General features: G+C 42.4%; 1 protein-coding gene across 1 annotated transcript; it reads left to right on the top strand.

Annotated features, from left to right (window-relative positions):
- The first annotated feature begins 4,665 nt into the window (after positions 1-4,665).
- On the top strand, positions 4,666-12,838 carry tfe3a (transcription factor binding to IGHM enhancer 3a). The gene is made up of 11 exons (XM_061073989.1): positions 4,666-4,903; positions 6,117-6,215; positions 6,358-6,426; positions 6,552-6,714; positions 6,864-7,061; positions 7,174-7,272; positions 9,768-9,888; positions 10,674-10,730; positions 10,845-10,920; positions 11,012-11,159; positions 11,433-12,838. Exons 1-11 carry the CDS (start codon positions 4,773-4,775, stop codon positions 11,796-11,798), a joined length of 1,527 nt encoding a protein of 508 aa, XP_060929972.1. The 5' UTR covers positions 4,666-4,772; the 3' UTR covers positions 11,799-12,838.
- Positions 12,839-13,078: the final 240 nt, after the last annotated feature.

Raw genomic sequence — 13,078 nt, 5'->3', positions numbered from 1 at the left:
TTTATCTAATTTAATTTATCCTATAATTTAACGTATTTAACGTTTCTCTGGAGCAGCAAAGGTCCAACAGTTTCCGGAAAATGAAAATGGACTCGAGTGGTGGAAGCAGTGCCCACTCACCTCCATGTGGCCACGAATAATACTGCACCTAAAAACCTGTTCATTGTGTCAGTCGGAGCAGTCCTCCTGCTGGTGGATCAGGGTACTGCAACTAAAAGTACATGAAGACATGTTGAATATTAATGTTTTGACACAACCTGCAACAAGTTCACTAATAACAACATTGCTGCATTACAGACTTTTAATATATAGAATATAAAATAAATATAAACGTTCGCAGAGCAAGAAAAGAGAAGACGGTTCATATTGGAAATATATAAATGATCTAAGAGCCGAGTTATTTGACGGAGTTCAAATTTGAAGAGGTTTTTACATATATATATATATATATATATACATAAATGTATATGAGAGAACACAGAAAGGTTTACAGGTCTGATTGTCTAACATCATGACGTGTAACATTGGAAGTGACCTGAGGTTCTTACGCTCTTGGGCGATGAAGTAAGAGATGATAAGGTTCTTCAGAATTAAAAAAAAAATGATGGAGGTTAAAGATCTTTCACTTTTTTATCTATATTTCACCCTTCGTGATGTCACTGATCCAAAACTACACTTCCCTGGAACCTCAGCTCTGTGGCTACTCTGCTCTCTGCAGGTGAAAGATGGTACTGCACGTTGTTATCACTTCCCTAAAGAAACCTCCCACATCATGTAGTAAAATAAAAAAAATACAGCTTTATTAATTCACACTTTATAAATTGAAGATTTTCTCTCATTATTACTCGTTAATAAAGTTATATATCATTTGACATCATGTAACATTCAATGCTTCAAAATAAGAAAAGAGAATTGATGAAATTATTTGGCGATATGAGAAAATATGATCATGATGTTTTCACTCTTATATTTTACATTTTTTGATTTACCTTCACTTGTGTATAATCAGATATACTTAATTATACAGTATTAAATATTCCATAATATATTTATATTTTACATAATTACTTTAATTCCATTAAAAAAAGATAGAATTCAATAAAATACAATTTTACATTTTGTATCTGATGATAATTATTTAAGAGTATTACACGCCTCCTCTTTCAAATGGCCAGATGACAAAGTAGTGAATTATTAATAACTAGTAACTGAATATGAAAGCCCCTGCAGGACACTGATGCAGGTGCAGATGTTTTTGGAGTTGGATGTAAAGTATCAGTGGAATTTTAAAGACTTGAACCAAACTGGACTCTGAACCTCTGCAGGAGTCATGGACTCGTTTCCTGGATTTCCAGCGTTTAGACGGAGCCGACATGAACGGACTCGTCTCGTTGAAGCATTTCTTTTGGACAAAGTGTTTTGATAGTGAAAAAAGTGAATATTGTTAATATTGTTCTTGTGATTCTGAAGAATCTGAGTGAAAAGACGAAACTTCTCGTTGGATATTTCTGTGTTATGAGTCGGGTTGTGTTCGATGTTTGCTTGATGCAAGAAGAAAACTAAGACTAAAGTTTTTGTAAATATAATTTATTCTCCTGGGACCCTGCCCCACCCTGGTCATGTGACTGTGTTAAGGTCAAAGGTCACAGCCAGAGCCCTGCGGCGGCCATGTTGGCTCCCAAGGTGAGATTAACAGGGTAAAGGTTAAAAGAACGATTGGACATTTTGATAAATTCCCTGGGTCTCTGTCATCTTACGTTTCACCTTTTCAGATAGGTCCGGGACCTGGTTAGCTTAGCTTAGCATCAAGACTGGAAGCAGCTATTTAACAAAAGATGTCAAAAGATCAGGTAAAAAATTTGCAAACACATCAAAGCTGTTAAATGCTCCAGTTGGACTGAGCGCTAATAACACTTATAATGATAATCTGTGGTTAGCCTGTAAACTTTTACTGTGGGAGAAACGGAATGATCTCATAAGTTCACCTTTGAAATGCTAACACAACTTGAATTTAAATCTTAAAATCTCACCAAAATCAGAATATACCAGCAGTTACTTTACCCCCATTGAACAGTGCTAGGCTAACAGTTCCCCCCTGTTTCCAGTCTTTGTGCTAAGTTAGGATAACACATGTTTCTGTGATATCCATCTGAAACCAGTGACTCTACAAAATGTTGAATTCTTCCAGAGTCGCTGTGGTGCTCAGTCTGTACGCAGCTCTGGTCGTCTTTAGCGTGTTCTTCACATGTAACGAGGTCGTCCTCTCTCTCCTCCCTCAGAGGAAGGACATGTCCTCTGACTCGTCCTCCGAGTCGTCATCAGGTGAAAATCTTTCCATCTGATTTGAGCAATCGATGTTTGTTCTAGGTTTGTTTGAGTTGAACTTTTTACTGTTGCAAGAAACATTTGTAGACCGGTCCCATTTCTGACCAGTCCTAACCGATTCTAAACAGTTCTAACTGGCCTTGACCGGCTCTAAATGGTCCTCACTAATTCTAACTGGTCCTGACTGGTCCCAATTGGTTCTAACGAGTTCTAAGTGGCCTTGACAGGCTCTAAACAGTTCTGACTGGGCCTGACAGGTTCTATCTGGTTTTAGCTGGTCATGTTGATGAGACAGCAGATTTTCTCTACATGTATTTGAATTTGTTGAGTTTTCAGGTGAAGTTGTTGGTTCAAACTGTTCATCACATCTATGTTTAGTTTTTAATTGTTTGTCGTGTTTGTTTCTGAACATGACGTCAGTTTTACACGATGAAAGAGATGATGATGAATAATTTATTACCATATGAGGGACTTTTTTTACATTCTAGCTTTGTGGGTAATTTAGCAAAAATGTAAGATTTGCTCAAATGTTTTGCCGTTACCACAAGCTAGCATTAGCTTCTGGTCAAAACAACTTGCTCTCAGCAAATTGTTAAAGTGACGAGGATGTGGTGATGAAAATGATGATGAGATGATGAGGAAAATGTCGTTGGTTTGTTTTTCATGTTTTTGATTTGTTACTTCCTGGTCGACCTGATGCTGGTGACGCTGTTTGTCCGTCGTTGTGATGATCAGTTTCCATCTTTTCCGACCACGTGAGTGTGAGACTTCCTGTCCCTGTCAGAAGCTGCTGTTACCTGAGGGTCATTAACACACGTCAGGGCTCAGGTGACCACAGGCATGAAGCAGCCGCCGTCACCACGGAGACCATCCGAACAGGCGGAGACATGCATGAAACCTTCACTGTTCATATGTTGGCATGTGGAGTAGAAACCTTAACAGACCTAAATCTACATGCTTCTAATACGGCCGTCAAAAAAACGATCAGTGGACACTAGGTGGTGATGTCATGTAATTGAATGACATCTTTTTTTTTGGTGACCAGAGCGCCCACCCCACCGACTTCTCGTTAGAGGAACTGTGGGTTTCTGGAGCAGCATGTTACCATGGTGACCTCCAGGTTCCCTGAGTCTCATTCTCCTATGCTGGTTCCACTGTTGTCATAGCAACCACTAGACTTTAGTTACCATGACAACAGTATCACCCCAGCACCTCTCTTTTCTCTCTGTGGGTGTAACAGCAGCATGTTTGTGGACTCCTTGTCTTCCTGTTGTACTTCTGGTACCTAGTTATCATTGATTATTGATTATGGATTGATTGCAGGTTATTGGTTAGTGGCCGGCCACTACCTTCCAGTCTGTCCACGTATGTTTCCCATCATGCAGTTCTGTAAGAAAATAACATGAGAAATGTGTATGAGGTTATAAATGAAATAAAAAGATGAAAACGGTTGCAAGTACTTTCACTGCCTGACTCAACTTTATTAGTAATAGTACACATTTAAAAAACTGTATGAATTGATTTTTCACTTGATTTCATTTTCAACTAGTAAAGCCAAACAACATATTTTCCTTGGAGGGGGATAATTCAGAATCAATATATTGGGAAATAAATGTGCAGTCATCCAGTTGGAAAAATAAGCAGGACACTTTTTTGTCCTGTGATAAAAACTTTCTTGATCTTATTTACAATTAGATTAGACTTGACTCCTCCAGATCAGAACTGAAGGTGACGGCTGTAGGAACTCGTAATAACAATTTATTTAGAAATAAATCAAGTATATCACGGTTATGATTGTTCAGGATAAACTGATTCAACCAACATGAGAACCACCAGGATCCAGTTCAGAGGACCAGTTGGATCCAGTTCAGAGGACCAGTTGGATCCAGTTCAGAGGACCTGTTGGATCTGGTTCAGAGGATCCAGTTCAGAGGACCTGTTGGATCCGGTTCAGAGGACCTGATGGATCCGGTTCAGAGGACTCAGTGTCTCCAGCTGCAGCACAGTTTGTTGAATTCAAAGTTGAATGATGTTTGACTGTCTGTGACGTCAGCTGTCTGATGAAACACCGCCCTCCCTGATTGGTCGGCTCTCCTGTCTCTCTAAGCGCAGCCGATCAGCTGGAGTGACGTCACCACAGCCCACCCCCAACTTCCAGTAAACCTCTCAGACCATAACAAACAAGATGGCCGCCCCGCCCCCGCAGCAGCCTCATTGGCTGTCGGAGAATACTGCCTCATTCCTATTGGTCTGCGGTGAGCCTGGCAGAAGATGATTGGTCAGTGTGTGTGCGCCTGTGTGTGTGTGTGTGTGTGCGTGTGTGTGTGTGTGTCTGTTGCTTCTCAGGGGGCGGACTTGAACCTGAGACTGGACCTGGTTCTGCTCCTGGTCCGGCTCTGTGGATCAGCCCAGTCTTTTCCTGCTGGATCGTCTCAGCCTCCGGGAGGATGTCAGGTGTCACCTCGGACCAGGTCCTGAATCGAACCGGATCCGGGCCGGACCGGATGGAGGTCGGGATCTTCCAGCCCCAGACCGTGTTCGTCATCCTGGATTCGGCTGAAACACTCAATCTGCTCCGGTGAGTCCGGAAGTCCCGTTACTTCTTCTGAACCAGACTCCAGTCAAGACTCTGAACTTTCATCAGATGAGTGTCCTCAGCAGGACAGAACCAGGACTGGGACCAGGACTGGGACCAGGACTGGGACCAGGACTGGAACCTGGGTTCACATGTCCAGATGTTTCTGCTCAAATCGGTCAAGTGAAATTAACTACGAGATAATAAACGTCCTTTTTTTATTTGAATAAATATTTTAATTCTATTAGATTCATTTTGAAGATGAACTTAAATAGTAAAGTTCAGTCAAGTTGAATAGAGACGAGCTGATTCATGTGAAGATGATGAAGATAAAGATCAGAATCAGTCACTTCATGTTTGTCTCTATTAAATCTCATCTTTAAACAATCTTGAAACTTCAAAAGAAAAAACGACATTTATTTAAGAAAATTGTAAATCACTTCGAACTTGTTTAGAATAAAATAAACACTTTGATTAGTGAAAGTGAGGAATGGAGTCTGAGGTTGTGGATATTACTGTTTGAACTTTGACCTGTGATCATCTTTTCCTCCTGCAATGAGTCATTCAAGATTAACACACACACACACACACACACACACACACACACACACACACACACACACACATACAAACTGGTCTTTCTGCACACAACACACACTGGTAGGTAGTTTCCCAGTGGCAACAGCCAGACGAGACTTGTCTTCATCAATGTTGCTCCACCTACACACACTGCTCTCTCACACACACACACACACACACACACACAAGCACACGCACACAGTGTTAAGTTCAGCCAGTTGTTTTTGTATCTTGAGTTTCCAGATGCTTTAGTTGCTTCATGTTTTACGGTGTTAAGCTGAGTCTCCTCACATTCTCCTTTTTATTTTCCTCTAATCCGAGCCAGCTGTCAGACTCATGACTCAGCAGCTTTTCTCCTGGAAACTTCATTGTTCAACCTGACAGTCAAAACTCAGGGCAGATATCCAGATGTTGCTGCATCATGTGATCGTGTGGCGTGACGTTTACTGTGACATGGTCAGTAAACAGGATGCTATGGTCATGTGGTCACCTGAGTGAGGTGGAGGTGATCTGTCACATCAGAATAATAACCAAGAAGAATCAATAATCCGCAACTGACAGAGTTCAGTCTGGACTCGTGCTGTGATGTCAGAACCTCTGAGGTCACAGTCTGATTGGTTCTGTCTCCGTCTGGCAGGGTGGAGTCTGGGATCGTCGCCGACATCGAGGTCGACAATTTGTTGCCTTTAGGCTGCGATGCCTTCTACGAGATCAAGAGTCAGCCAATCAGCATCAGGTTAGACACACACACACACACACACACACACACACACACACACCACACACACGTCTGACTTCTGTCTCTGAATCAGTTCAGGACCAAAATGATTTCACAAGATCAGAGATGATGACGTCATCATCTTTCCTTCTCTCCTCAGTACATCAGCAGCAGCTTCCTCCCCTTCCTCATCATCATCTTCCTCACTGACGTCCGTGATGTCATCCAGGTATCACACGCACACACATACTTCTTTACTGTCTGTTTCTCTTCTATGGAATAGTGACCAGTTGCACCTCCTCTCTCCTCCTCTTCTCCTCTCCTCCTCTCCTCTCCTCTCCTCTCCTCCTGCAGGGTGTTGATGCGTCAGGACCTGATGCGTCAGCAAACTCTGGAGGCGGAGTTTAAGGAGGCGCAACAGCATCATCATCAGTTTCGTTCCTCTGACTCCTCGTTGCCTGTCTCTGTGTCATCCTCCTGCAAACCTCCTGCTCAGGTTCCTGTGGAGGTGCTAAAGGTAGGAGGAGGAGGAGGAGGAGGAGGAGGAGGAGGAGGAGGAGGAGGAGGAGGAGGAGGAGGAGGAGGAGGAGGAGGAGGAGGAGGAGGAGGAGGTGAAAACAGACTGTGAGGCCTACATTTCCCCTAATGCACCTGTGTGCCCCTCAGGTGCAGACTCACCTGGAGAACCCGACCCGGTATCACATCCAGCAGGCTCAGCAGCAGCAGGTGCGTCAGTATCTCTGCACCAATCAGACAACCATCGCCCCCGGGACAGCCAATCACAGGCCATCTGAGCTGTCATTAAGCCACTCCCCCCAGCTGAGCTCTGCCCCCGGACTGCGACCAGGAGATGGCGCACAGGAAGTAAGAAGTATAAATAATAAAAGATATGCTGTATATAAATGGCTGAACAGGAAGTAACACATACAGACACAATATATACAAACCTCATCTGTCCTCTGATTGGTTCATTAAGGTGGAAGACACCGTCATTGATGACATCATCAGCCTGGAATCGAGCCTCAACGACGAATTCCTGACACTGATGGACTCCGGACTACAGCTCGCCAACACGGTAACACACATGCACACGCACGTGCACAAACTAACATGCACTCCGAATAAAGATAAGTGAAAAGTGGATCAAGGTTAAATCTAATCTGGATTATATCTGGTTTTAATCAGGTTTGAAACTGGATTAAAGATGGATTCAATCTGGTTAGAAACTGGTTTAACGTTGGGTTAAGGCTGGTTTGAAACAGGATTAAAACTTGTTTTAAACTTGAAACTGGATTCAGTCTAGATTAAAAAGTCTAGATTAAAACTTAAAACCAGATTTTTTGAATCTGGTTTAAATCTGGATTAAGGCTGAATTAAATTTTGATTAAGACTGGATTAAATCTGGTTTGACACAGGTTTAAAACTGGATTTAAGGTAGATTAAAGATAGATTCAATCTGGTTGGAAACTGGTTTAAAAGTGGGTTTAGGCTGGTGTGAAACAGGATTAGAACTGGATTTAGGATTGAAACTAGATTCAGTCTAGAATAAGGCTGGGTTAAATATGGTTTTAAATTTGATTGAGGCTGGATTCAAATTTGATAAAATCTAAATTTAAAATGGTTTAAATCTGTTTTGAAACTGGCTTAAATCTGGATTCAATGTAGATTAAGGCTGGAAAAAAAACTGGATAAAGGATGCCTGCGGATCTATGTTAGGGAGTTTCTGCTGTAGAATTGTGTTTGTGTGTTGGTGTGTGTGTGTTGGTGTGTGTGTTGGTGTGTGTGTGCTGGTTTGTGTGTGTGTCTGTCTGTGTGTGTCAGGCTGATAATGAAACACTGGGAGGGTTTTTAGCTTTTTTCTTAAAGAGACGTTTCCTCATTTTTCAACAGTCGAGCAAAGAGAAAGGGAAGCTGCTCTGCTGCTCTGCTGCTCTGCTGCTGACTGTGTGTGAGAGTGTGTGTGTGTGTGTGTGTGTAACTGAGTGCATGTATTCATGTGTGTGAATGTGTGTTGGTGTGAAATCAAAGATGAGGATTTTAGTTTTACTGCCAGACCATGAGAAGAGGAGGCTTAAATCTGAGGTAAAATGTTTGTCTTGTTGTTTCAGGTCAGTTTGAGCTGTGACCTCTGACCTCTCTGGAGAGGAGTAAAGTTAAATAACGTGTCGTCAGCACAACGTATTATATAAAGTGATCAGAGTTGTACTGACGGTTTACAGGATGTAATTGGATCAATATTATTGAAGCATTAACGTGTGAACAGTAACAGTTGAATGTAACAGACGAGTCAAACCAGAACGATATAGACATGTTTTATTTTATGTTTAAACTCGGACTCCTCTGTCACACAAACATTTATTATGGAAATGAAAAAACACAGAGAGAGTAACTGTAGAAAGAGTTCAGTTTTATCTTTTCTAACTCGCAGTGTTATCTATTCAGACTATTCAGCCTCACCCATTTTCATACTTTATTCTTTTTAGTCTTTGTTATTGTAACTTTGGAGAAATATCCTGCACAAGAATTTCCTTCAGGATCAATAAAGTGATTTTCTTATTTTAAAACTGAGGCTGACAGAAATGAGGGTTTAATCTTTTTAGACTCAGTGAATAAATGTCTTCAATTTATGTATCTAGACCAAACTGTAACGCTACGAGAAACTTTCAGTGAACAGACTGTTCGCTGCCACGTTCGCCGGCAGAAGAGTTAACATGACGCCGTTGAAATCGTAATCACATGGTGGCGCCAGAGAGCGGGGTCGAGGAGCGGAAACAAATATTCATGCCTCAAAAAACAAACATGTTCAGAGTTTTTTCAATTTGATTAAAAAACTTTTTTAGAATTTTTCAAATTTTTGACACAGTTTCAGTACTTAAGTCATTTATTATGGTTTATTGACTAACAGAACTTCTCATTGAGGTTGTACAGATTCTAGAGACACTGCAGGAACATTTCTTCTGCAGAGGTCCGAAGATTAATAACTGGATCAAAGAAACATCCACTCACAATAAATAATCTAAATATGTGATGTAAAATAGGATAGGAGAAATCCAGAAACACTGAGATGTTTATGTGTTTAAAGTTAATTCATTTTTAACATGAGGTTTTCCTTCAGTCAGACATGAATCTGTTGTTTCCCTGTAAGTCCTGTTCAGTGTGTGTGTGTGTGTGTGTGTGTGTGTGTGTGTGTGTGTGTGTGTGTGTGTGTGTGTGTGTGTGTGTGTGTGTGTGTGTGTGTGTGTGTGTGCGTGAGAGAGAGCAGGACGCAGCTCTTATCATTTCTTGTTCGATCAGCAGATTCCACTGAGCAACATGAACTGACCTCAGATCAGAGCTGCTTCACAAAGAACTGCTCTGAAAACAAGTTGGATTTAAAAGTCTCATTCTGACGACGCTGACATTATTTGTCTTCATGATGATTCTTAAAAAAAACAGAAAAGTCTGATGAATGGATCACATGAGAATTACACGACAGCATTTCTTCTCTCAAATGATTGGACAGATTTCATTCCAATAACAAAATTCTATATTTCAGAGACGTTGACTCTGTGTTGTGATTGGTCGTTGCAGCTGCCTGTCTCTGGGACGATGCTGGACGTGTACAGCAGCAATGGAGGGATGGCCACGCCGGCCGTCACCGTTAGCAACAGCTGCCCGGCCGAGCTTCACGCCATCAAGACCGAGCTGTTCGGTGAGTGACCGACTTCTGCTCAGTTTAACTCATTGGACAGTACAAGTGAGCAGAGCTGGCTTCTCATTGGCTCACACCAGTTCTGATGTTAAAGCTCAGAGAGTGAAGCCCCCCCCCCCCGTGTTTCCCTGTTTTCTGCTGCAAAATCTGTTCTTCTTCATTTTGATGAGTCAACACCACGACTTCCTGTGGATGAACCCCCCCCCACCACACACACACACACACTCAGCATCCAGTCGTATTTTTCCACATCATCAGTTCCCACTTCCTGTTCAGACAACACGAACGTCTTCCTCAACAGAAACAGTAGTTTGTCATTTTCAAGTTACTGTGAATTAACTTTTAAAAATCTTCTCTCATGGAAACAAAATTACAAACTTAATAAATTCACTGACATCTTACATGTAAAAATATTTTTACACTTCAATGTAGAAACTGTAGCTTAATGAAACTAAAGTTCCACCAATTAGTGTTTTCCTGGCTCTTGTGTTTTCGGGTCTTCATCAACATGGACTCGTGTAAAACCCTCATTATTGTTGCTTCTGAAACCTTCATGTTAAAAGATTTCCTCACATTCCAACCGGCTGCCTCATTCTGTCCAAGGTCATTCATTCACATTTCCTTTCTCCACACATGTGAAATGTTTTATTTCTCCACACCGGCGACACCCGGTGGCTGCAGGCGTAATGTTTTCAGGTTGTCTTATTCTCGTGAACTCGATATTTCAGGAAAACCTGGAGGGAGCGATAATTGTAATTTAAATATATTTAACTGTGTTGTTGTAGAAGTGGAGACAAAAACTCTGGTCAAAGAGAGACAGAAGAAGGACAACCACAACCTCAGTGAGTTCTGATGAGCGCTGCAATCAAGACTGAATAATAATGATAATAATGATAATAATGATAATAATAATAATAATAATAATATTGATAATATTGATATTGTTTCTGTTTCAGTCGAGAGGAGGAGGAGGTTCAACATCAACGACCGCATCAAAGAACTCGGAGACCTGATCCCCAAATCCACCGACCTGTCAGTAAACACTTAACAAACCACACGTATGTCTCACTGTGCTCGTTGGTGTTGTGTGCTAACTAGGCGTGGCCTGTGATTGGCTGATCAGGGAGATGAGGTGGAACAAAGGGACCATCCTGAGGGCGTCGGTGGATTACATTCGCAAAATGCAGAAAGAACAGCAGAGGGCGCGAGAGGTGGAGGAGAGACAGAGGAGGCTGGAGAACGCCAACCACTCGCTGCTGCTGCGCATACAGGTGAGGAGGGGGAGGAGCTTCAACAGGTATTTCTCCTTCTGTCTCTTTTTGCTCCAATCGAGAGGAGGATGTGACGTGAGCTGGACAGAGATCAGATCTCAGTGGGTTAATGCCAGGTGTGAATGAGATCAGGATAAATCACATCTGGATAGAAACGCATCATAGTGGTGCAGGTGTGAACAGATCCCACCTGGATACAGATGTGTTTGACTGGTGCAGGTGGGAAAGGGGTCTTTGACCTCTGAACTCTGACGTGACTATCTTTTTTTGTAGGAGCTGGAGCTCCAGGCTCGTCTGCATGGCCTCACCTCCTCCTCTTCTTCGCCTCCCCCCGCCTCCTCCTCCTCTACTCTTCTTTCCCCAACTCTACCTCACCCCTTCTCCTCCCTGGCGCCTCCCTCCCTGGATCTGGACGCCCTGAGCTTCGTGGAGCTGGACGAGCCTCGGGGGGCTTCCACTGTCTTCTCTGCCGACCTGATGGCGGACGTGGGGCTGACGGAGCTCCAGAGCCTGGGAGACATCCTGATGCAGGAGGGGGGAGGTAGGGGAGGGGGCTTGATGTCGGACCCCCTGCTGTCCTGTGGAGCGTCTAAGAGCAGCAGCAGGAGGAGCAGCTGGAGCATGGAGGAGGACCTCTGATGACATCATCACGTATGCAGGGATCTTATTGGCCAGAGGCTGGACTCTTCATCTTTTAATAGAAATAGTTTTCACCAAAATGAACAGAATATAAAAGTGATGTCACAGAGAGCAAATGTGTCCTACAGTGTAACCATGGTAACCACTGTGAGCCTGTCAGTTTCACACAGGTGTTTCCATGGTAACTGTTCTCTCTCTCTGTGTGTGTGTGTGTGAGAGAAACATTGTCACTATGATATCACTTAGATAACCATGGTAACTACTGTGTCTTCCAGTGCTCCCATTGTCACCAGTGTCACCATGGCGACAGCTGTGCTGTTTCATCCTCGTCAACATCAGCCCAGAAGCACATCGTCCAAACTGAAATAACTCGCAGCTGATTGGTCAGTAGAGCAGCAGCTGATCAGTAACTGGTTGATAACAGTTCAGTTAAAATTATATTTATATAGATATTAAGCTATATATAATTTTTTTTACAAATGGAATTTCCCCCCCTCCCCGAAAATCTTTTAAAGGAGCGCTATATAAATGTTTGCTACATAGCTGATATTAGCAAAAGTTAGCATTGAAGTGCTGTGCTGATGTAATTCAGAATCTTTCACATGTGGCACAGATTCCTGTAGCCACGCCTCCATCTGTGACATCACAGCAGGTAACTTCTCACTGTGTTGGAGACAGGAAACGTAATGATCGTCTGTTCTGGTCTCAGTCAAAGGAATATTACGCATATATTACAGCAGAGTTCATTCTGGACTGGAGAGAGGCTTTATCCTCATTTATAATGACCAACGTACAGAATTAGTTTTATAAAATCAACTTTATCAATTCATTTTACATTAAATAGATCAATGTCCTGATATTTGCTGAATTGACTCCTTGAACCCAGTGATGTTCCAGAACAGAGATCCAGCCATAGTTACCATAGTAACGACAGCTTCATGAAGAAGGGATTCATTTCATTTTTAATGTTCATGTAAATGTCTGTAGTCTCAGTTTTTATAGACCAAACTTTTATACCGAAATAAATTCATGACATCCTGGTGGTTGTGTCTGTGTGTTTCCTCAGGCAGATTACAAGTCTTCAGTCTGAACACCAGGGGGCAGTGTCAGACCTTAAAAGCTTAAATGAGTCTTTTCCGGTCATGTTTCTGATCTCGACGTTTCAGAATCATCTCTGTCGGTGATACTGGGTCTGTACTGTGTTCGTCTCTTTGATGTTGCTCTGCCCGGAGGTCAGAGGTCAGGTGGAGTTGTCATCGCAGTGATTTCCTGTTTCCTGT

The sequence above is a fragment of the Limanda limanda genome, chromosome 7, assembly GCF_963576545.1.
Source record: "Limanda limanda chromosome 7, fLimLim1.1, whole genome shotgun sequence".
Taxonomy (NCBI): domain Eukaryota; kingdom Metazoa; phylum Chordata; class Actinopteri; order Pleuronectiformes; family Pleuronectidae; genus Limanda; species Limanda limanda.
This window is presented reverse-complemented; position numbering and strand designations above follow the sequence as displayed.